The sequence below is a fragment of the Neofelis nebulosa genome, chromosome 4, assembly GCF_028018385.1.
Source record: "Neofelis nebulosa isolate mNeoNeb1 chromosome 4, mNeoNeb1.pri, whole genome shotgun sequence".
Lineage (NCBI taxonomy): Eukaryota > Metazoa > Chordata > Mammalia > Carnivora > Felidae > Neofelis > Neofelis nebulosa.
In genome coordinates this window covers 48,950,835-48,976,743 of record NC_080785.1, presented here as the reverse complement: position 1 = coordinate 48,976,743, position 25,909 = coordinate 48,950,835, and the positions used below count along the sequence as shown (strand labels likewise).

The 25,909-nt window shown below is 42.7% G+C and overlaps 1 protein-coding gene across 4 annotated transcripts in view; it reads right to left on the bottom strand.

The window, feature by feature from the left end:
* CPVL (carboxypeptidase vitellogenic like) overlaps positions 1–25,909 on the bottom strand; it is a 131,204-nt gene that overhangs the window by 15,115 nt on the left and 90,180 nt on the right. For all 4 annotated transcript variants that reach the window (XM_058724732.1, XM_058724733.1, XM_058724735.1 and 1 more), the window contains one exon: positions 18,575–18,757. In XM_058724732.1, coding sequence (XP_058580715.1) covers positions 18,575–18,757 — 183 coding nt within the window. The remainder of the gene's footprint in view (positions 1–18,574; positions 18,758–25,909) is intronic.

Here is a 25,909-nt window from a genome sequence, read left to right as displayed (position 1 = left end):
CAGACCTGATGAGATGGGCCATGTGTCTAAAACAGCAAGTGGGGAGGATATAGAGAAGCAATTAAACGGAAACCAAAGCAAAAATGGGAAGTGCCCCTCTGGCGAGCGGCTCTGAGAAGACCGGGCTGGTGCCAGAATCTAAACCTTGGGACTCCGGTTGCCGCAGAAGAAAATAAATATTAGGAACAAAAATAAACACCCACATACTCCAGGCAGGACAGCAGAAGAGCAGAAAGGAGGCCAGATAATTGGAGGTTTTGTTTTGCTAGACATGTTTTCCCTCTTTAAATCTAAATTCCTATAGTCCCCTGCTTCCCTGGTTCCATATGTTAGAGGCTCAGTACAAATGGCACAGAAGAAAGACAAAAACAAAAAGGCTGGACGCTTCATTTATTGTCAACAGGGATGTTTCAGATTATTGTTGGACTAGAAGGGACTCAATGCTTTAGAAACCTCTCGTTATTCAGTGTATTTTTATTTATTATTATTAGACTGCCATGTGGCAAAATGTGGACTATGTCCCCAGCCCCTCTATTTCTTCTACCTCTCACCGAAATTGTTGAGTAAAGTTACAACAGGATACAGCTGCTGTAGTTCCAAGCCCTTCTGATAAATAACATTTAGTTGAGCCTTTAAAACATAGTATCTATTTAGGACCCTATTAGACTGGGAAGAGAGCTTCTTGCCCTGTGAAAACAGATTAGCGCTAGGAGAGGCAGTAGGAATATTTATTCCATGCTTACTAGGTGCCAGGTAAGTGTCAAGTGATATATGAAATATATATGAAATATATTCAGTATAGTCAAGTGAAATATATACATATATATATATTTCTACACACACACAAAGATACACGCATTATCTCATTGAATCCTAGCAACTAATCTTTTCATGAGAGAGGGATTAATGTTATCCCCACTTCATTGATGAAGAACCTCTTGGAGAGGTTAAGTAACTTGCCCAAGGTCACACAGATAGTAAGTGGTGGAACAGGGTCTAGAGCTGTATCCAATCTTTTAATCTCTGCACTATGTCACTTGAGTATAGCGATAGCAGTAGTTAGAATTGCCAAGGTCGTGAACTCGAAATACACTTCAAGGCTACTTGAGGGCTAAACTCATAACTCATAACTCACTCTCCAAAGGTGGTCTATGGTTGGGGGTGGGGAGGATCTAGAAATTATTCAATAATTCAAATAGTCTAATGCATGGATTCTTGGTCATTTTGTGTCATGTGTCCATGTGGCCATGTGTCCGTGTGTCCTACTGTGGCCTATGGACACTTCTCTGAATAATGTTTTAAAATATATTTTATATGGGGGCGCCTGGGTGGCTCAGTCGGTCGAGCATCCGACTTCGGCCCAGGTCATGATCTCACAGTTTGTGAGTTCAGGCCCCGCATCGGGCTTTGTGCTGACAGCTCAGAGACTGGAGCCTGCTTCAAATTCTGTGTCTCCCTCTCTCTCTGCTCCTCCCCTGCTCATGCTCTGTCTCTCTCTCTCTCCTTCAAAAATAAATAAAAACATTAAAAAATATTTAAAATACATTTTACATATATGTACATATATAATAGATTACAAATGAACCCATTATATTGAAATTAACAAAGGAGTACAAAATAAATTTGCGATATAGCATTATGTGTACTTCCATATGAACACATTCAACAAGAGCGACTAGTGGGTCTGGTAACTACCGTAATTAAAAAAATTTTTTTTTAACATTTATTCATTATTTGAGAGAGAGAGAAAGAGAGACAGCATGAGCAAGGGAGGGGCAGGGAGATAAAGAGAGGGAGATGCAGAATCTGAAGCAGGCTCAAGGTTCTGAGCTGTCAGCACAGAGCCCAACATGGGGCTCGAACTCATGAACCATGAGATCATGACCTGAGCCAAAGTCAGACACTAAACCGACTGAGCCACCCGGGCGCCCCCTATAACCACTGTTAATTTTAAAGTAGTAGTGATGTTGATAAATGTTGTTTCAAGGTATTTGAAACAGTATGTGTATTTGATATGAAAGTATTTCTGCTTTCTATTGGTGACAGAGTCAAAGGTACTGCTAAGGCCTCTGCGGTTTGTTGCCTACATTCATAATGGGAGGAAATGCTAAATTTCGTAATTCATAATGGAAGGAAATGCTATTTAAGTTTGAAGTCAGTGAACATAAAATGCATTTTTTTCCCTTCTAAGTTCACTGACCCTTTGAATACTAACCACGGATGCTTGCCCTAGGTTAAGAACTCTTACTAAAGAACTGAACGATCACCTAATAAAAATGTTACGTTTACTCCTGATAAAGCTTCAGTTGAAATCATTGCATTTTTATTTTTGCTTTGACATGACGTTAATTGTATCTAATCATCATAGTATTTTACCAATGATTAATATCCAGAAATAAATTCAAGATGCCTGGTGGACACCCATCTTTGCTGAGAATCGATCTGGATGACGTTTCCAGCAGTCGATCTGGTTGTATCATTTTTGACAAGTAGCAAAGACATGCTTTTTGACTTTGCACAGAAGACCATGGCATTTCAGTATAGCACAAAAGACTGCTGGGAAAAAGAAGCTAATGTTTTGAGTAAATAACAGAGGCTTCCTACGAGTCCAAATTACTAATGGTCTATCAGTATTTTGAGAGAACAAAGACCACTTGTAAAATCTACAATGCACAGCAGGGACTGAGGTCTAAAATTTAGCGTAGGTTTTGTCTCAGGATTTCAGAGAATCAGAGCCCCGCAAGTAGACACTGTTGGCTATAGGACACTTTTCTAAAAAGTGAGGTTTCAGATCAACGGCTGGTTTGTTAAGAGTGAAACTATGTTCTCAGGTTTCTGGTTGACCTGTGTAAGGAAGTAAAATCGGTCAGGATTTAGAGCAGCCTGTAGGCATCAGAATAGAACTTTATCCAAACATAAGCCACATGGGGTTCTTGCAAAAGGAGGACATTTGGGCATCAGTAGAAGGACAAAAGACATCACAATTTAGGGTTCCCCCAAACAGGATGCATTAGAATTCTCTAACAAGCTTATATACTGAAACTCAGGTCCTACCCCAGACAAAGTCAGAATATTTGGAGATAGGGCCTGGGAATCTATATTTGCAAGCGTTGACAAAATGCAGTGGATTAACAATGGTCCTAAATTCTTTGCCATTCTTCCCATTAAGAGGAATCTAGGCCTCTTCTGTGATTTGCTTTGACCAAGAGAATGCAGTGGAAATAATTTTCTGGAACTTTTGAACCCTGGGCTTAAAAGGACCGACATCTTTGGCTTCTAAATTTGGGAAGCCACCTGCCATGTTGTGAAGCTAGGTCGGGACACTGCATGGTTAGGGGCCATATGGAAAGAGCACTGGAGAAGAAGAGGCCACCTTGGATGTCTCAGCTTTTGCCAGACTCACAGCTGAATGCAGCTGCCTGGATGGTCTCAGGCTATCTCAGGTGAGTCAGAAGAACCATCGAGCTGAGCCCATTCCACCCACATAATGAGAAATAATAAATTGCTTCTGTGTTAAGCCACTGACGTTTGGAGTGATCGATCATTCTGTTAATAAATAACTGAAAGAGGGAAATATTTTCTGACAATTCTTTATTCTTTTTCCTGAAAAAATCTGTTCTTCGCTTGGAATCTTGCTAGGAGTTGAAGAGCAAGGCTGGATCTCCATCTTTCTAATGCAGATAGACTAATTACACTGAGCGCTTAGGGGAAGTCTGATATTATGCAAAGACCTATATCTCATGTGGCATCAGGCAAACCACCAGCCTCTGATGCCATCCCCACTCCCCCTGCCAACCCTGAGAGCTCACAACTACATTATCTGGGTGGCCTTTGTGGCACCATCAGATCCCCCTTCGAAGATGGACCAGCTCCCAGCCTCCAGCCGTCAGCACCTTCAGGTCTGCCTCAGCTGCAGACAGCAGCCTTTCCCAAGATGACGCCCTTCCGAGGGCAGCCTGCATTTGGTGACTGAGTGAGGTGGGGGGTTAAAGGCTTGGCCATTTTGGCCCAGTGTCGGACATGGATGGAAGAAGACTCTCTCCAGAGCTCCCTGCCGGGTTGGCCAAGGTTTCTCAGGCATGCGTCACTGTCTGGTTTCCTCTTCTGTCAATTCTGCTTCCTCCCCTTTTTTTTTTTCACAGGCATTGATCCCTAATACGGATCTTCTACCCCAACCTTGGCCCAAATGCCTGATTCTGGAGAACTTAGCCCGTGACTACCATGGAGCTCTCTGATGATAGCAAGCCATCGCCATTGCCATCACCGTCATCATGGTTTGACCGCTATGTTCTGGTCTTCTGCTCACCACCTGATTCCCATGCGTGGACAGAACTTTTCCCAGATCTAGTGATGGAGACAAAGAACCTATGAATCAGGACAGCGCTCTCTGTAGAAAGCGACAGAGCTGGGAGAGAGAGGAAGACGCTGGGTAACAATTTCTGTAACAAAGCCAAAACAGGTCCCCAGGGAATTAGCTGCATTTGGTAATCGTCATCTCAAATCTGTTTAACAGTTACTTTCTTCCATTAAATACTGTTTTAACTTCATCGCCTCCCTTCTCAACTAGTCAAACACACACAAAAAATCACATTTGTTGCTCTTTGCTTACTCTGATGTCAGGGCCACCAAGGACTTGATGAAGACCTTTCTGGAACTGTTAGTTCCTTGGGGAATAGTTCTTAATGCTCCCTAGGGTGTTTAAAATTCCAAAAAAACCCACAAAACAAAACAAAACAAAAAACAAAACAACAACAACAGTTGTCAGGAGGAAGTCCAAGAGACGCAAATGGCCAGCTCTCTGTCACTCCCTCTGTGGATTATCTGTGGAAAGGTTCCAATCCCAGCCCGGCCTCCCTTTGGACTCAAAGGACTGTGGTTATTCTTGGCTCCGTTTGACAGTTGTGTGTAGTCAAAGAAATAAAACAAAGTGAATGTTAGTTTTAGAAAGGCACACCTGGGAAGCTGGGGTTCTTACTGCTTTCTGTCTGCACATCATGGCTTTCCCTCTCCTCCTCCCTCTTGTAAGCACCCTGCTTTCCTTTAGGAAAAGGACTTTTCCACGTGGACCGGATGCACTGCCAAGTATACTGGCCATCGCCCCCACCTCTGTCACCACCACCACATACGCACCCCGAGGCCAGACGTGTAGACTAGTCCGGCCAACAGGAGTATCCCATCCCTTCCCCCGACACTGCCCTCACTGCCGTACTTAGAGGCATGGTGGCACAAGGGAAAGGTTGAGATTTGGGTCGTCAAATCTCAGATATTACTACTCTTTGACCCTGTCAAATATCAGACGCTGCCACGATTTGATATTGTCAGATCTGAAATACCACTACCACGATTAAGCAAGTTGCGCAGGTGAAACTTGTGTTTCCTCCTTTGTAAACCAGTAAGTACGATCATGTAATTTACAGGGAAGCGATTAGCATTCCGTAAAACGGTGGCTAAAAAGTGTGTGACAGGCCGCGGGCCCGAGCGCTGACAAATGCGGAAGAACTGGTGGCCGTCATTAGCCATTCCCTTGGGCCCTCCCGACACCCTTCTCGCTCAGAGTTTATAGCACCAGAAGGGGCCCCCAGCCAGTGAGTGGCAAGAAATTCACACGAGGTTTGTCTAGCTCCAGAGTCTACCTTCCTCTCCTGACACCAGACCACCTTTCATTGGTCACGAGTCTCCAAAACAGTGAGGGGCGAGGGGGGCTCCTTGCCTTTGGTTTCTCTGTACGTAACCTCTAGCAGGAGGTCTCATTCCTGTTGGAAACTCAGGGAGAAGCCCTTGAGGAGAGTATGGCAGCCCACCGGCCTGAGGTCTCTCACAAGACACACTCAGGTCAGGGTCAAGGTGCAATCGTGGCTCAGGGCTTGTGCTTTAGGGGGCTGGTGGTGCTTATTGTGGCTGCCCAAGGAGAACACTAGAATGACACCAGCATGTAGGCTCTCCCTGTGGATACTTAGCTTTTAAGTCGGTGTGACCACAGAGTAAACACCACTTCTCAAACAGCAATCGGTCCTCACGACATTCCAAAGCTTATCCCCACAACCTCCATTTCAAGACCTCAGAATCAAGCACTGGGCTCAGGAAGTAGGCGAAGAAGCTTCTTCCAATAGAGCTCCTTACAAGACTCCTTATTTCCCAGGATCCCCTTCCCTGACCTCTCTCCACCCTGAATTCATCTGATTGCTGCCATTTTAAACTTCCCAAAGGACAGCTTTGCAAACGTGCTTAACCACCTTCCATGGTGACAAACGTTGTATGCTTCCATTTATTAGAGATACTTAGAGCCGTCCAGTTCACAGAGACAGAAAGTAGAATGTGTAGAACAGCGGTTGGCCAGGGGCTGGGGTTGGGGCGTGGGGAGGTAATGGTCAATAGCTTCAGTTTCAGCTGAGGAGATGAAAAGAGCCATGGAGATGGACGGTGGTGATGGATGCACGATATCATGAAAGCTTTTAATACCACTGAATAACACACTTAAAAATGGGTAGGATTACGGGGGAATAGCTGGCTCAGTTGACTCTTGATCTCAGGGTCATGAGTTTAAGCCCCATGTTGGCTGTGGAGCCTACTTAAAAGGAAATAAATAATTAAATGAAATTAAAAAAATGGTTAAGATGATAAATTTTATGGTATTAGTATTTGACACTTTAAAAAACTGGAGGGGAACCTGGGTAGCTAAGTTGGTTAAGTGTCCAGCTCTCGGTTTCAGCTGAGGTCATGCTCTCATGGTTCATGAGTTCGAGCCCCATGTTGGGCTCCATGCTGATGGTGTGGAGCCTGCTTGGGATTCTCTCTCTCCCTCTCTCCGCCCCTCCCGTATTCATTCTCTCTCTATCTCTCTCTCTCTCTCTCTCTCTCTCAAAAAAAAAAAAAAAAAAACTTTAAACAAATTGAAAAAAAATTTGAAAAAGAAAAGCCACCTTCAATGGCTCCCACTACTTCAACAATGGAGCACGCACCATTTTCCAACCATTGAGGGCATGGGACCTTTCCCAGTCTCTCTCCTGGTTTTCATTCTCCAGGCTCCAGACTGGAAACCAGTAAGCTGTGTGCTCTGCTGGTGGCCTGCTCTTCAGGCACCCACCTTGAGGCTCTGCCTGCCATGTTTTCTCTGCTCATTTTAGCTAATTTCAGCATCTGTTCTTTTATCAATATCAGAAGTTCCCAGATGAAGCCATAACTCTTCTTAACATTGGGTGAGCCTGACCTCACCTCCTACTAAGCTCTAGTACCTGTTAAAAACCCTGATGCTCTGTCCATAGGAAGTGGGCACATGCATGTGACTTCACAGCTAACATCAGATGTGAACACATCAGATGTGAGATTTCCCAGGCCTTCTAGAATTATGGCAGACAGGTATGCAGGTGGCAGTTTTCACTGTGCTAGCATGCAGCTGCTAATGCATCATTCCAGAAATGTGTACCCTTGTGAAGTAGAAAACCACTGGGCTGGAAGCCAGGAGGCCTGGAATCTAATCCCAGCTCAGTCGTTAAATGGGTAGGAGACTTTGGACAGTCACTTAACCCCTGGGCTTCAGTTTTCCCACCTGGAAAATGAGATCTAAAATTTGCTTCGGCTGTAAAATGCTACCTAGCTGAGACAATCCATCCTGTAATTATTAAATAACCTGAATTGATATTGATAACGAAAATACGAAATAAAAATAACAATGACTCAAATTGCAGTCGGGAAAAATAGGCTTGTTTGAAATTCTGCAAAACTCATGTTAGCAGAAACTTATGCCCAGTAAGATTTGATAAGAATGAAAACGGACCGGTGACTCAACCCTCTCTTTCAATGTGTACATGGAAAATAATTAGTCCCAATAAAATATTTTCAGTGAAATAAAGATGGAAACATTTGAAATGGTTGCAGTGCTTTCTTCAGAAACTTTAGCCTCATGAAATTTATTTTTATTTTCTTTAATGTTTATTTATTTTTGAGAGAGAGAGAGAGAAAGAGAGCGAGTGGGAGAGGGGCAGAGAGAGAGGGAGACACAGAATCCAAAGCAGGCTCCAGGCTCTGAGCTGTTAGCACAGAGCCAGACGCGAGGCTTGAACTCAAGGACTGAGAGATCGTGATCTGAGCCAAAGTAGGACGCTTAACCAACGGAGCCACCCAGGCACCCCTTTGAAGTTTATTTTAGAAAGATATTCTTTTTTTTTTTTTTAATCTTTTAACGTTTATTTATTTTTGAGACAGAGAGAGATAGAGCATGAATGGGGGAGGGTCAGAGAGAGAGAGACATAGAATCCAAAACAGGCTCCAGGCTCTGAGCTGTCAGCACAGAGCCAGACGTGGGGCTCGAACTCACAGACCGCGAGATCATGACCTGAGCCGAAGTCGGCCGCTTAACCGACTGAGCCACCCAGGCGCCCCATATTTTTAGAAAGCTATTCTTAAAGAAATTCACCAGTGTTATTCTGCTTAAAATTTTATATTTCTAAATGTGGAGTCAAAAGTTCCTTAGGGTGAAAATGACAATTCAATGGTATAAAAACAAAATAGTGTAATAACAAAATAGCCCGCATTTCAAAAGCAGTGACAGCATGCTCACAGATCATGAACAGTAACTGACTTTTGGAGAAGGGTGGAGAAAGACCCCAAAAGGAGCAACAGGTGGCCATGGGTTGTCACCAGCCAAGGAGAAAGAGGATTAGACCTTTGGTCTACACTGTAACACTATTAAGTACACACACACACACACACACACACACACTGAAGGTCACTGTCCTATTCTATATTGCTTGCTAACTGAGCCCTTCTGGGCATTAATGAAAAATAGGTATTTCAGATCTTTCTTAGATATCTTACAGATAACTCAGTCCAAACCTTGCCTTTTACAGATGAACAAACTGAGAGAAGCCCACTGCCCCAGATGATGTAATACGGCTGTCTCCAATTCTCAGAATCGCGTAGATACCAAAGGCGTGCTGCCTTCTAGGGAACGAGTAGGAGGCAACAACCAGCCCTCCTTCTTCACCTGATCTCTGCGGGCTGGCTGGAGCTGCCTTTGGTTTTCCCAGGCATCGCCTGACGGGAACACGTGGGCAGAATGGCGCTCTCTCCACCCTGTTGCTCCCCAGGGACAGCTGTCATCCTCTTAAGCGGACATTTTAGGCAACCATCCGGAGACAAGTCTACTTTGGTTTCGATTTTTAAATTAAGAGCTGTGGAGTCTGGCAAAGAGTGAGGTTTCTTTCTTGGCAGACACATTTACACGCTGCTGTTGCTGAAAAGCAAGTCCGTGGCTCAGGCCCGTTTTTTTCATTATCAGACGCTTGACATTTGGGCGGTATTCTCATCCGAAGGCTCACAGAGAATGCCTTTGTTAGCCCCGGAGCTCATTTCCCTCCTTAATTCCCCTCGTCTCCGCGCACCACCCCCAATCCTACACTGAAGCATAACGGGGGCGGGAGTTCTGCCAACATTTTAAAATCACCTACATAAAATGCAGATCCCTGGCCGTGTGGTAAAACACTCCCTATCACAAACACATGTGGGCCTTGCTTCTTTTGTTACCACTTTTTGGCAGCCGGAGGAGGGCCATTTCATCGCTCAATGTGCTTCGCATTCGCAAGAAGAGTCAGCGGGGCTTAGTGGGGTATTTGTCACAAGTTCCTGAGTGGCAGCCAATCCCTTTTCCCACCTCTGTGGTGCACACTGCCCCGTAGCCTCCCAAGCTAGATACTCTATGCACCGAGCCAAGCCGGTCACATGGGCACTGCTAAGTGCTGGCGTGGTCCACGAGGCTGGTTGAGGGACACAGAGACACAGGTGGGCGGAAGCAGCCATCAAGGATCTGGAGGACGTGTTGAGTGTGCCCGGTGGGATTGTCATCATAAAGCAGTGCAGTAGGAGAGGACAAGGGACACGTTCATCGCTCCCTAGCAGTCCCACTTTCATGTTTGCCCTTAATAGCCTAAATCTTAATATTTAAACTTTCCCTGGGGCGCCTGGGTGGCTCAGTCGGTTAAGCGGCCGACTTCAGCTCAGGTCGTGATCTCATGGTTCGTGAGTTCCAGCCCCGCTTCGGGCTCTGTGCTGACAGCTCAGAGCCTGGAGCCTGTTTCAGATTCTGTGTCTCCCTCTCTCTGACCCTCCCCTGTTCATGCTCTGTCTCTCCCTGTCTCAAAAATAAATAAAACATTAACAAAATAAAAAATAAAATAAACTTTCCCCCAAGGGTTGATTTTCAATCAAACACTTTCCCTGATCTTGACTTACTATTTACAATTTACCTTTTGTTATGTAGATTCTTATATGTGATTTGGGATAATAATAATAAGCATTTACTATGAAAAGGTTCTGCTCTATGCTAATCACTTGTTGAATTCCCTTAATAATTCTATAAGGATAACATAGCATGTTCTTTTAAAAAATTTTTTTTTTAATTTTTTTTTTTTTCCAACGTTTTTTATTTATTTTTGGGACAGAGAGAGACAGAGCTGAACGGGGGAGGGGCAGAGAGAGAGGGAGACACAGAATCGGAAACAGGCTCCAGGCTCCGAGCCATCAGCCCAGAGCCTGACGCGGGGCTCGAACTCACGGACCGCGAGATCGTGACCTGGCTGAAGTCGGACGCTTAACCGACTGCGCCACCCAGGCGCCCCTTTTTAAAATTTTTTTAAGTTTATTTATTTATTTTGAGAGAGACAGAGAGAGAGCACAGGCAGGGGAGGGGCAGATAGAGAGGGGGGACAGAGGATCCGAAGCAGGCTCTGTGCAGATAGCAGACAGCCTGATGTGGGGCTTGAACTCATGGACCATGAGATCACGACCTGAGCCAAAGTCAGATGCTTTAACCGACTGAGCCACCCAGGCACCCCACAGACTGTTGTTCTTAGACAACAGAAATTTATTTCTTATAGTTCTGGAGCTGAGACAAAGTGCTGGCTATTTTTGTTTCTGGTGTAAGCTCTATTTCTGGCTTGTAGAGGGCTGCCTTCTTGCTGTGTCTTTATGTGGCAGAGAGAGGGAGAGCAAGTGAGCTCTCTGGTGTTTTTGTTTTGTTTTTTCTTTTTTTTTAATGTTTATTTATTGTGAGAGAGAGACAGACCAAGTGTGAGTGAGGGAGGGGCAGAAAGACAGGGAGACACAGAATCCAAAGCAGGCTCCAGGCTCTGAGCCATCAGCACAGAGCCCGACCTCACAAGCCGTGAGAACATGACCTGAGCCAAAGTCGGATGTTCAATGGACTGAGCCACCCAGGCGCCCCTGGTGTCTTTTCTTATAAGGACACTAACCCCATAGAACCAGGGCCTTGCCCTTACAACCTCATTTAACTTTAACGACTTCCTTATAGGTCTTATCTTCAAATATCATCACATTGTAGGTTATGTCTTCAACATATGAATCAGGAGGCACACAATAGTCCACAGCAGGTAACTATTATTATTATCCTTATTTTTTAGAACATTGTGCTCAAATATTGCCGGAGGTAACTTCAGAACCTAATGAGTTTCAGTAAGTACCTCTTTTATATTGCACCTAAAGAAAGCTTAACAAATACCTTTCAAGAACATGAAAAAATTACATAAAGGAGTATTTTATTTCCTGAGAACCTCCCTTCTACTGAGCTAACATTCCCCACCCGACTGGCAATTAAATATCAGAGGCAATATGACAGACATTGGCAAACGCGCTATGGGAACAAAATGAATAAAGTTTGAATCCCCTGCCTGTCATTGGATGATACAGGGTTGCTTACCTTCTCAGGGTCTGTTTCCTCATATGTAAAATGGAAATGACACTGTATGATTTGCAAGGATGTTCTGGTAATATCCACGAAGCGCCAATCACAATGTCCAGCACACGTGCTCAAGAAGCAAAGCTACTTTATCATTACTGAACATAAATGATGAACCCACCCTTATAACTCCTGTCTTTGATTGGTATATCTTCTGTTCCTTCCTATCTTTTGTTATTTTGTACACACAAAAAGTTACAGTGTGTTTTTCGACTGATCAGAACTACTGAAACACATATTTGTTAGAAAATAACAATAATAATAACAACAATCTTTTTTTTTTTTAATTTTTTTTAACGTTTTTTTTTTTTTAATTTATTTTTGAGACAGAGAGAGACAGAGCATGAACGGGGGAGGGGCAGAGAGAGAGGGAGACACAGAATTGGAAGCAGGCTCCAGGCTCTGAGCCATCAGCCCAGAGCCCGATGCGGGGCTCAAACTCACGGACCGCGAGATCGTGACCAGAGCTGAAGTCGGACGCCCAACCGACTGAGCCACCCAGGCGCCCCAACAACAAACAATCTTAAAAGGCCAACAAGAAGAGGATTGTTTGGAAAATTAATTACATCCATTCAATGGAATATTACTTAAAGATAAGTTAAGAATTTATGCCATAACTCTGAAAATGTGATATATTTGATATAAAATCTGATATATTAAAAGAGGAGAGCACCAAGTGCCACTTCCTGTCTTGGCAAAGAAATTTGTTGCTCTCAAGCCTCCTGCTAAAAAACCAAAAACCAACAATAAACACTAGAAAAGCTGGACAAAATACAGAACACGCCCATTTAAAAGTCATGGTGATCTACCAAGGTAGCCAGGATGTGAGGAGTGTGTGAGTTTCCCATTGTTGCTGTGACAAATTACCACATATTCAGTGCCTTTGTAACAACACACATTTCTCGTAATCCTGAAGGTTAGAAGTCCAAAATGGTCTTGATGGACTAAAATCAAGATGTTGGCAGAGTTCTGTTCCTTCTGGAGGCTCTAGAGGATAGAGCCTCTATCATTGTCTTTTTTTTTTTTTTTTTTTTAGCTTCTATAGGCTGCTTGAACCCCTTGGCTCACGGTTGCTTTTGCTATTTTCAAGGTCAGCGGTGTATCATCCTCAAATCTCTGGCTCTGACTCATCAGCCTCTCACTTGTACTTAAAAATTTTTTTTTTAATGTTTATTTACTTTTCAGAGAGAGAGAGAGAGAGAGAGAGAGAGAGAGAATGAGAGACAGAGTGTGAGCAGGCAAGGGGCAGAGAGAGGGAGACACAGAATCTGAAGCAGGCTCCAGGCCCTGAGCTGTCAGCATAGAGCCTGACACGGGGCTCGAACTCATGAACTGCGAGATCATGACCTGAACTGAGGTCGAATGCTTAACTGACTAAGTCACCCAGGTACCCCTCACTTATTTTTTTGTAAGTAAACTATATCCCCAACATGGGGCTCAAACTCATGACCCTAAGATTAAGAGTCGCATGCTCTACCAACTAAGGCAGCCAGGTGCCTCCTCCCTCATTCTCTTACAAGGATCTTTGTAATTGCATTGGGTCCATCTGGATAATCCAGAATAATTTTCCCATCTCTGGGTCAGAGGATTAGCAACCTTATTTCCACATGTAGCCTTAATTCCTTCTTCCATATGATATAACATATTGACAGGTTCCAGAGATTAGAAGGGCTACTTTGGGGAACCATTATTCTGACTACCCTAAGGGGCCAGGCTTACAAAGTAGAGAGGAGGGCAAAAAGCTAATTGGATATCCTGTGGTCCTTTCACCATAAAAGCAATGGTTGATTCAGGGCCAAGAGGCTACAAACCCTTTATTAGGAAGAGATAAGAGGCTGGAAACCTGCGTGGAACTTTGGGGAGACAAAAATTGGTGTTCATAGGCTGCCAAAGAGCAGAGGCCCTGGTTAACACTACAAATGTCAATTTAGGACCATGGAAATAAACCAGCTAACATACAGATTTAAATATAATCAATTCCAGACTTGATCAAAGTGCTTGACCCCTATTCTAACTGCCTGACAGAAACAAAGTAAAATCTCTTTGATGGAAAGTATCATCAGCCACAAACTCAGACTATCTCTATAATTCTACCTGCATAATGCCTGACATTCACTTGAAAACTTGTAGGCATACCAGAGAAAAGGATCTGGTTACCATGAAAAAATAGAATCAGGCTAATTGGTGATACAAATCTAAAATTTATCAGCAATGGGCATCAAAATAAGTGGATTAATGTGTTCCCGAAAAATAGATAACAAGGTGAGGAATAGATAATAATGTGAAAGTTGAGATCTATAAAAAGGAATAAAACTAAAATTCCAGAACTATAAAAAAACCAATTGCCATGATTAAAAAATAAATGGGCTAAATAATATATTCGGAATAGCAGCAGAGAAGAACAGAAAACCAGAAGACAGAATTGAAAATATCAAAACTGAAGAATGGAAAGAAGAAAGAACAGAAATAAAGCTATATGAAATGAAAAGGTCTAAGGTTCGCATAATTAGGTCTTCATGGGAGAGGAAAGAGAGAACAGAGAACAAGCAGGATTTGAAGAGATAATGACAAATATGACAAAAGATATCAAGTTATAGTTTCAAAAAGCTTAAGAAACCCGTATAACACACACACACACACACACACACACACACACACACACCACACTTAAAATCACAGCTACATACACATAGTCAAATCTTTTGAAAACCAAAAACTGAGAAAATCCTAAAAGTAGTCAGGTGGAAAAAGAAACCACCTCCAAAGGAGCAGTAATAAAATGGACAGTTTCTGATCAGAAGTGATACAAGTCAGAGGACAACAGAGTAATATCTTTTATGTGCCGAAAGACAATAACTGCCTAGCTAAAATTCAATTCCATGAAAAATGTACTTCTCAATTAAAGGTGACACAAAGACATTTTCAGACAACCAACAATAGAAATGGCTGCCAACACAACTTTACTAAAGTAAATAATAAAGAGATTTTTTTTTTAAGCAAGGAAAAATAATTCCAGTCTGAAGCATGGAAATGCAAGAAATGCTAAGGGGCAATTGAATGGGTAAATTTATGGGTAGGTCACAGTGACACTGGTTGTGTAACATGATGCAAATAACGGTTTGTGGTGTTTGAATTACATGCAGAATATTTTTTGCTTTTTAATTTTTTTAATGTTTTATTTATTTTTGAGAGAGAGAGAGACAGAGTATGAGTGGCAGAGGGCCAGAGAGAGGGAGACAGAATCCAAAGCAAGCTCCAGGCTCTGAGCTGTCAGCACAGAGCCCAATGCAGGGTTCCAACTCACAAACCGCAAGGTCATGACCTGAGCCGGTCAGACGCTTAACCAACTAAGCCACCCAGGCGCCCCCCCCCCTTTTTGTACTGTTTTTAATGATAACACAAAAAGGAGGCGAGTTGGCAAGGAAGATCTAAGGTTCTTGCATTTATCTGGAAAGTGGTAAAATTCTAATTTATATTAGGATTGAATAAGTCTAGAATTTACATTGTACCCTTGAGTATAATCATTAAACAAGATTGCAGAATGTATACCCTGACAAGCTTATAGAATAGGGAAAAAAATGAAAATGATATAAAACATTTGAATAATATTAAAGGACACAATGAGGAAGAGAACATTGAAATACAAATAAGACAAATAGGAAATAAACAGTAAAGTAGTAGATTTAAACACAAATATATCAGTAATTACACTAAATGTAAATGGACTATCCCATTTAAAAAATATTGTCAGGCTCCATTAAAGAAAAACAAAACCCAATTATACACTACTTAAAAGAGATACATCTTAAATATAAGCATTCAGAAAGATTAAAATCAAAGAATTGAAAAAGATATCCCATGCAAATATTAATCAAAAGGAAGTTGGCATTGTTACCCTACTATCACCAAATTAGATTTTAGGGCAAGAAGCATCACTAGACATAAAATGGGACATTTCATAAGAATAAAAGATTTAATTTGTCAAGAAAGTATAACAGTTCTGAAGTTATATGCACTTAATAACAAAATAAATAAAGCAAAAATGGATGTAAAAGGAGAATAGAAAAATCATATGTTAAATATATATTACTTATAAATAATAATCATATTATATCATATAATATTACATATTATAATAATATAAAAATATATATTAGAATACTGTACCACAATGAAAATAAAGTGGCAACTGCTACATGCAAAAGAATAAGTAAATGTCATTAATATAAAGTCAAGCAAAAATGCCACACAGAAAGGGCATATAGAGAATATGTCCATTTGTCAAAATTCAAAATCTAGCAAAAGTAACCTCGGATATTAGAACTCAGGACAGTGGATACTCTGGGAAGAAGGGGGAATAGTGACCACAGTGGGGACATTGCTCTATTCTATTTCTTCATCTAGGTGATGGTTACATTTACCTATACATTTGCTCTGTGAAAATTCATTTACCTATACATTTGTGACTTGTGAATGTTTTCTATATTATGCTGTAACTCAATAAATAATTTCATTATAAGAAAGAAACACGGCAGAATCAATCTTATATAACATAATTAAAATTACGTAAAATTTATGTAAAATTGTGTACATGGGCATCAATTAAAATGCAATTTCAGATGTTGAAACGTTGACTTTTTCTTCTCTTTTAAAAAAAAGTATTTGAATTGCTATAGAACCTGTTATTTAAAGACAGACAAATAAATACCAAAAATGAAGTCCAGATTACTTTCTGCAAATGGAGAGCCTCCACTTGTCCCAGAATTCCAATCTTTTGGAATCAGTCTTCAGAGTTAACCTGCTGTTGTGGTTCCTAAGTCAATACCCAGTCCAAGACTGCTTGTGCTCCAGTTTACAGAAGCACACAGGACAGACACAGCTCTCACCGTCTTATCTCCAAATCCCTCTGCAGGTCAACAGACCCTCCACTCTTCATCCTTCCCCCCCCCCCCCCCCCCCCGTTTTCAAACCTCACATGCATTCCGCCGGAACTGTTTCTACTCTGACTCATTTCGTTTGCTACAGCACTGGTTTTTAATTCTTTGGTGTAATTTATCTTGATTTAGAAACTATAATGTTATAAATTTTCCAACATAGTTTCCCTTTAAGTGAGCCCAGAAATATGTCTCTCTACTGTTTCCTTTGTCCCAGGTAGTCAACGTTACAAGATATTTAAATTTCTTACGTTATTCAATGGCTAGAACAACTGGGGCAGGGGAAGGAAGAGTACCTTTATACATTAGACTACCGGTAATTTCTACTTGATCTACAACCCTAAAATCTAGATGTTGACTAAACATCATTCCTTCCAACACAAATGTATATCATAACCCAGTGACCCTTATGAAATTCTTTGTAAACTTATTTACTATCCCAAAGTACCCAGTATGCCTCTGAGATTAATTTCTTTTTTTAATGTTTGTTTATTATTTTTGAGAGAGAGAGAGACAGAGCACGAGCAGGAGAGAGGCAGAGAGAGAGAGACACAGAATCCAAAGCAAGTTCCAGGCAACAAGCTGTCAGCACAGAGCTGGATGTGGAGCTCAAACTCACCAACCGTGAGATTATGACCTGAGCCGAAGTTGGATGCTTAACCAACTGAGCCACCCAGGCACTCCTCTGAGATTAATTTTTATTTGAAGCATGGATTTGCCTAGTGGTAAGCTCGGGTACTTGGAAAGCTGTAATTCCAAATATTCAAACCTATAGGATTGAGGTCCCATTGTTGCCTCAAATAAAAAGTTGAGGAAAGGGGCACCTGGGTGGCTCAGTCGTTAAGCATCTGTCTCTTGGTTTTGGCTGAGGTCATGATCTCACAGTTTGTAAGATACGGTCCCGGGTTGGGCTCTGTGCTGACAGCGTGGAACTGCCTTAGGAGTCTCTCTCTCTTCCCCTCCCCCACTCACACATGCACTCTCTCTCTCTCTCTCTCTCTCAAAATAAATACATAAACTTTAGAAGAAAATTGTGAAGGGGTGCCTGGGTGGCTTAGTCCATTAAGCATCCGACTCTCGGTTTTGGCTCAGGTCATGATCTCACAGTTTTGTGAGTGAGTTCGAGCCCCACGTAGGGTGCCGCGCTCACAGTGTAGAGCCTGTTTGGGATTCTCCATCTCCCTCTGTATCTGCCCCTTCCCTACTCACGCTGTATCTATCTCTCTCTCTCTCAAAAAAAAAAAAAATCAAGTCTGGAAGATTTAAATTTCTTCTCTTGACTAAACAAAAGCTAACTAGGGGACATTCTTAATTTCTCCTAAAACTTTCAGGAGGTAAATAGTGTAATCATCACATAGTCACCAAAGGAGCCCTGCTGATCCTTGAGAAGCTGAGACCTGCAAACTAGAGGCACAGTAGATGGGCTTCACCAGGAGCAACATCTGACCTCTAAAGTGGAGGTCATGCTAGGGGCATCAGATAGACAGATTTTTGTCCTGGGGCTCCATGTGTAAGACACAAATGTGAGCACAGAATTGCCAGAGGAGATTACGCTGAATCTAACTCAGGTTGTTTGTTCAAGCTCTCCTTTGTTCCCAAATAGACTAAATCTCTCATTAATGATTTGCCTTTCGGGGCTGAGTATGGTCTTTTTGATCGTCACCTTGTCTCTTGAATAATATCTACACTTTCCTCTTGTTTTGCATGAGGCACTATGTACTTGAATGAACTCATACCACCCTGCTCTCTGGAAAGTAGGGCTGCAGAAGGCACACTTTGGCTACTGCGTGACTCTGTGTAGGGTCAGCTATGCCTTATTGGTACTCAGGCTTTAGTTCCAATCCGCCCATCCCATTCCTCACAGCTTACAGGTCCCAAAGTGTTTCCATACCTGACAGAAGTCATCCACTTGCCGCACATAACCGGCCACTTCGTTATCGGATTTAAAGATCTTCCAGACTTTTCTTTCTGCCTGCTTGTATTTCTGGGATCCTTTCCATTTCATGGCCATCAAAGAGCGCTCTGTCAGGGAGGCTGCTACAATGATGTCCAGTTGGCCATTGTAGATCAGTACCTGAAATGAAATGGATCCGGGGGCAAATGCGGGATTCAGCAGGGGAAGGCAGAAAATCTATCTACGAATAGATAGTGTGTGCACGAGAAGAAAGGTAATGTGAGAGAGGCCAGTCCAGCAGGGGAGCGGGGTCATTTTCTTCCAGTTGGCCACACACCCCAACAACCTGAAATAAACTCAAGCCTGGTCTCAGCCACTGCAATTCTTCCAAAAGTTTGAACCTTCATAGGAATCTGCCTAAAGGCTTCTCTCAGTAGCTGAGCATTCTCTCGGGAGCTGAGAATCCATATTGTTCTCCCCTCTGACATTGACTTTACAGGGGCGACTATGATTTTTTGAGGCGGACAGATAGACGCAGGTGTCTCAGATCTGTTACACGTTGGAGGCAAATATGTTTGCCATGCAACTTCTAAGACCTCCTTTTCTTAAACATGATAGCCACTTGTCGACAATGAGGAATGTCTTTTTTTCCTAGAATACATTTGTGTGTGTGTGTGTGTGTGTGTGTGTGTGTGAGATAAGTTGGTGGATATTATAGGAGAACCAACTCTGACGCAAGGTCTTGTCTTTTCTCCAAAACTAATATTCATTTGGCTTGAAAAAGAATTCATACACTATCCAATGCCGAGGAAGCATAAAAATGGCACCGCACTTGAGGAAAGCAATGATCCATTTTTAACAAAAAGATTTTAACATGTTGAGGCTCGCTGTCCCCGTAACCCCAGATTGGGAAAGGAATTCTATGAAAATAAGCCCAAAGAAATATCTATATATATATATAGCACCCTGTTTATCACATCTTATAATGAAAAACTTGAACACAGCCCAAAAGTTCCATAATTAGTGACTGGTTACATAAACTACGGTACAGATTTTCTATCGGATAGTGCAAAACCATTTAAAATGTTTCATTGAACCGTGTGGCAATGTGATAAGCAATACTTGTCACACACGGTTAAGTATGAAAGCTGAAAGTCAAATATATTTCACAATTATGAGCGTATAAAATAGGTATACATATTTCCATATATGGCATGCACCTTTAAAGAAAAGGAATACGGTTGGTTAATTTAGGTGGCACAAAGCTGAGTAATTTTCTCCTTTGTTTTCCACTCTTCTTAGGTTGTTTATATGCAACTAACATGACCTTAATGCTCCTAAGGCATTGTCACTCAACTCCCAACAAAGAGGTTTTCCTCAACTCCACACTACCCTTTGACCTACTTGGAAGTTCTGGTTTTGCTCAAGTGAAGACCTTTGGTCGAATCCTCAAATTGGATAGAAAATGTTTCACTGCATATGTTTCCATCTCTGCCCTCCTGGTGCAGGCTTCTTAAAAGGCTTGCACATAATTAAACAGCCCAGGACTTTTACACACTCCAAATCCTCAAGCAGCAGTGGGCCAGGATTCAGCCTAAGATGAAAGGGCCCTGGGCCTCTCATGTTACTCCGTCACCACCACCACCTCCGCTCTCCTGAGCAGAAACCCAAAGGGAAAACTCCTGATCGATTTAAAGCCTCTTTAAAAAACTCAACTCAACTATAGCCATAAAAATGTGCGTTGTTTATACAAAGACATTGCCTCAAAGACCTTGGGTACTTACGGTGCATGCAAAACTCCTACAGCTGTCTTGCCAACAGTATGGAAGCAATTACACATGATCTGTACCAAGGAACAAGGCTTAAATACTCCACCATCCTAGGAAGGCCTGATTAACAAAGATAATTATCTATAAAGTAGTTCCTCTTCCAGAATTCAATGAAAAGATGCTGATTAACTAGCAAATACACAAGTGCATCTGGCTGGTTTCCACTCCGTGGCTACTAAATGAAGCCTGCCTCTTTCTGAGGGTCTCTTGTAGCTATCTCACTATCATCAGTGTATTTTGAAATTGATTTGAATGTGTTCTCTTGCGGGGATGCAAATCCACAGGTCACGGCAAAAAAAAAACAGGCTTATTTGTACAGCATTAGAGCACAGGTTTGTTGGACTGAATTGAAATGAAGTCCATGCCTGAGCCGTACCCTTTGCTATTCAAGACTCAACACAAACGAGAGCACTAACTCTCTGGAACGAGGCAGTGAAGGGCTGAACTGCCTAATTTTGTGCATGTGATGGGTAGAAGGCCCACTTCGGGGGGAGGGTGGGCAATGGAAATCTTCTTTTTAAAGCAAGGAAAACATTTTTAACTTCTAAAGGGCGCACAAGTCAAATGCAAAAAAAAAAAAAAATTAAAGATTAATGATCAAGCAAAGTGATTTCAAAGCTGGCATTTAAGGCTGCCAGCATTAAATATAAGAATTCTGGAGCTTTTATTTTTATCTAAATGTCACATATACTCTCATCAGCCCTGACAGGAATATTTCAGTTGCCTTTAGGGCTGGATGAATGGGGAGATATCCCAGGATCCAGTAAGCTGAGAGGCTGGGGGAGGGGTGAGCGTGGAGCATAGGGGAGTTGGGGGGGGGTGGTCCTGAAGCCCAAGGGCACACGTTGGCACACATTTGTTCCACTCCTTCCTCTAGGGTGACCAACAGCCCCGGGTTTGCCCTGGCCTGAGGCGTTTTCCAGGACGCTGGGCTTTCAAGCTAACCCTGGGACAGTCTGGGGCAAGCTTCTCCCCAAGGCTTGATGGTATTTTAAGGAACGAGATCTAAAGACAGAGAGGAGGAGACAGAAATGAAGGCGGCTTTCAGCTACCCTTGTCTTCTCAGTAGTGACTGTAACAAAACCAGGCATAGGAGGAGCACTGGCTGCAGCTGGCCTCCAGTGACACGTGAGGCAGCACCCCTAAACACTTTCCTTCCTGTTTCCTCGCTTTCCTTCCTGGACAGCTGCGAAGCCTCCTTTCAACGGCAAAGGCACTCCCTTTGGAAAATTTTCTTTTCTTTTACTCGAGGTCTGACCAGTTAGCGCGGTGAAATGGATGGTTTTGCAAAGACGTGAAAAAATACTTCTTATTAAAACATCAGCGAAGACTATGATTCTTTGTACTCTATGATTGTGACATTGTTTTTTTTAAAAGATGCTTCATTGGGGCTTCCGGGTGGCTCAGTCGGTCGAGCGTCCGACTTCGGCTCCGGTCATGATCTCATGGTTCGTGAGTTCGAGCCCCGAGTTGGGCTCTGTGCAGACAGCTCGGAGCCTGGAACCTGCTTCGGATTCTGGGTCTCCCTCTCTCTCTGCCCTTCCCCTGCTCGCACTCTGTCTCTCTCTCTCTCAAAAATAAATAACCATTAAAAAAAAATTAAAAGATGCTTCAAGCTTGGGAAAAGAATAAATCAAAATACCAACAGTTAAGGTAGCTGCAGTGTGGGTAATTTGTTTTAACTTGACTGTTTTCTAGGTGGGTTTTTTTTGTTGTTGCTGTTGTTTTGGTTTGGTCTGTTTTTGAAAATGTGATTAGGGTGTTTTTATAATGAAAAAATAGTAAAACAAACAATGACACTAAGTTTGGGGAACCATGGGTGGCAAAATGGGTCTTTATTAAGGAATAATTTGTATTAACCCAAATAGTACCAGCTCTCAATTTTTTATGACAACTAGGCAAACAGCATAACTAGTTTGTTTGTAGATGATCTTAAAAATCCATTCCAGGGGCGCCTGGGTGGCTCACTCGGTTGAGCGACCGACTTCGGCTCAGGTCATGATCTCACGGTTTGTGAGTTCGAGCCCCGCGTCGGGCTCTGTGCTGACCGCTCAGAGCCTGGAGCCTGTTTCGGATTCTGTGTCTCCCTCTCTCTGACCCTCCCCCGTTCATGCTCTGTCTCTCTCTGTCTCAAAAATAAATAAACGTTGAAAAAATTAAAAAAAAAAATCCATTCCAGAATTCAAGCATTTATAAGAAATGGTAGAAGGTGGTTTCGATTTTAAGCATCTTGTTTGTTTGTTTGTTTGTTTGGTAGAGGCAAAGGCAGAGATGAGAAAACCATTTTTATTATGTTCTTTACCTCCCAAAGTGCTTTCACGTACATATGACTTTATTCTCACGCTGTTTCTTGAGGTCAGGACGAGAGGAATTACAATGTCTGCCTCCACCTTACTGTTAAGGAAATTGTGACACAGCGAGGGGTCAGAACATGTCTGAGATCCCAGACTTCCAAACTTCTACCCAGAACTCCTTAAGAAAGGAGCCAAATTCCTTCAGACCAACAGGCATTTACTGACTCCCCGTAGCTAAATGTTTTGTGCTACCGAAAGCCTCTGGCAAGGGAGAGTTGGTTGAGTGTGAGACACAGTTCACGTCTCTAGTTCAGAAATAACGTTGGTCTGTTGGTCCAAGTCTGGTGACATCTCTCAGTCATTTCTCACTTTGGCTCCATGGACAATGATGTGTGCAAGGACGTTATCCAGCTGGCAACAGATGTCTCACTTCTGCTGAAGGGAGTACCACTGATGAAGCAGCTGTGGCAGAGCTTGGGCTCCTTGAGAACGAGGCTCTCCTGGCTCCATAGCCCTTGCTCAGTGCTGGGCATCCCAGAAAAAGTATTGACCCTGGGAAGAGTCAATTGCATGCTCTAAAGGTTTTCTATAATGCTGTACATCGATCGTCTGTTGCTTTGGCCTGCCTAGGTCCACCCTCTCTTCCCCTGGTTCCTGGACTCCCACACCCCCCAATGGATCCAGCCTTGGTGGAGGCTGTCAATCACAATATCCTGCCTCCTCTGCGCAAGGGATGAGCATGTGACCCAAGCTAAGGCACTCAAATGCTCTTTTCATAAAATGTGAATTGTGGGCAGAGTAACATAGGCTTCCCTGATGAGTCTGCCCACTAGCTTTCCGTCCTAGATCCCCAGAATTTTCCTTAGTCTCAATCCAGTGCTTCAATCAGTTTTTTTTTTTCTGGGAATTCTGTGACCTATCATGTCATCTGACTAATTTCTTTTATGCTTCAAGCAAGCACAGTTGTTTCTGTTGCTGAAAGCATGAAATCCAAACACATACACCAATGGACCAGTGCCCCCCATGCCCCAGTATACAATAACTGGGAACCCCTGGACGTGTGGCTTAACCTCCATGGGTTTCATTCCCTTTTCTGGATATGAATATGGTTAAGACCTACATCTCATGGTAGTGAGAGTAAATGAGATAATGTGCACAGAGCTGCTAGCACAGTGCCTGACACAAATTAGTTCAATGAGTGTGAGGTCCTCCTCCTTTTCAGGGGGGTTGATACTCAGATAAGGACTTAAAAGACTCAATAAAGCACTTCTTCTAAAATAAGCCTTCAGAATATGCGTATGGTCCTTCTGAGTCAAACACTTAGTTGCCAATCTCACCCTTCCAGAAAAGGCCTACAGTAGGAGGAAGTCCAGCTGGGATAAACCTGAACTCCATCTATTCAAACGCCTGAAATAACATGCCTTTCACTATTAATTTTACACACATTGGCCACGATACCTCAGCAGTCTTTTTTTGGTAGTCGGAGCCATGAGTTTATAAATTACTCTTTTAAAAGGAGTTTCAGTTTTGAAGCATAGGGTTCAAGACGGCAAGGAATTTGCCCATAATTCATGGCTAGAAAAGTATGGTAAAGAGCATAGCTTTTAAACGGACAGTTTGGAATCAGAGTAGAACTTTCTCATTCCTCTTATGTTGGGGAAGCTGTGCTAAGCATTTTGCATCCATGATTTCACAGCACCCCCAGAAGGCCAATGTTATTTATCCCATTTTAGGGACAAGGAGACAGAGGTACAGGGAGAGGAGGAAAACTGGGGACAGAGCCTCAAGTTCAGATCTGCTTGAGTCCCAAATGTGTGCTTCTTAGCCCTCTTCTGTACTGCCTCACTGTCTAAATCACTGCCCCCAAAGGAGCACGTTGAGTAGGTAGTTTATCCTATATTTGTAATTCCACAGGCAGGAAGCAAACCTAAAGATAAGCATGGAATGAAGGATGCATGTTTATAGTTAAGAGCACAGGCTTCGTGGCCGGGTTTGAAATCCTAACTCTGCCTCTTACTAGCAAGATCGTCTTAAGTGACTCAATCCATCTAGAGTTCCATCTCCTCATCTGTAAAATGGGTGGAAGAGAAACATACATGACAGAGGGTCACTGGGAGAATTACATAACGTAATGCAAGTAAAGCTCCCTGCATTCTGGGCACACAGTGAATATTCAATTAAGCTAATTATTATTATCACCACATTTGAATAGCTCCACATAGCTAGTCAAAGAGCTCCACAGTTTCCAAGTGAGACGTTATCTGTGGATTACAATCAGGGTTTAGGATGTAAGAGTTAAAATTCTAATACAATCGCCCTAGGTCATCAGTTTAACAAAACAAACAGCAGGGGCGTATAAAAAGTAGTAGGATGCGTGCAGACGGAAGGCTGGAGCTCCAGCCCCAGCGCAGCCTCCCAAGGCCTGGGCAAAAGAAGCGACCTTGGGTATGTCATCGACCTACTCCGAGCCTTAATTTTCTCCTCTGTGAAGGGGAATATTTATGTTCTAGGATCGCTGGGAGGGTCAGATGGGATGTGAGATGCAAAAAGTATCCTGTAGCCTGAAGAGCAGCGTTTTAGCAATGTTGTTGTCACTCCTGTTCAAAAATTAACCTGAAAAGTTAAGTTTCTATAGTGGAGCGCATAACTTTTAAGTGGGCTGCCTGAAGTCGGCATTCAGCTTGCAGATAAACACTCGCGTAGTCTACACAGTGTTGCAATTAGATGCCGGCGTCTAATTACTGGGAGATCTGGCCAGGCCGTGCCTGTATTTCCACTCACCCACAACAAGCTAACACTGTATCCACCCCTTCCTCAGTGTCCCCCCACGCCCACCCCCCCGCAAGGGTGCAAGAGTACCTGTCATCTATTCAACGCTTATGCCACTGTTTTTCTTAGAAGAGGAAAATATTTCTCTGTATCTGTGTCTTTGTCATCGGTAAAAAAGAAAGATCAGTAGGTCTCGATCCAACTCTCTTCATTTATTTCCTTCCCTTACAGGATTCACGGGCAGCTGAGTTTCACCTCCATTGAAAATGGAAGGGAAGTGACCTTTTGTCTGAGTTGGAGGAAAGAATGCATGCTCACTTATACATGGAGTGTGTTTTGTTTGTTGGCTTGTTGAATCTGCTCACGTGAAATCTCCACTTATTCGATAGGAAATATTTGTGGGGAGCCTGAGGATGAGACACCCAGGGAACAGGTATCAA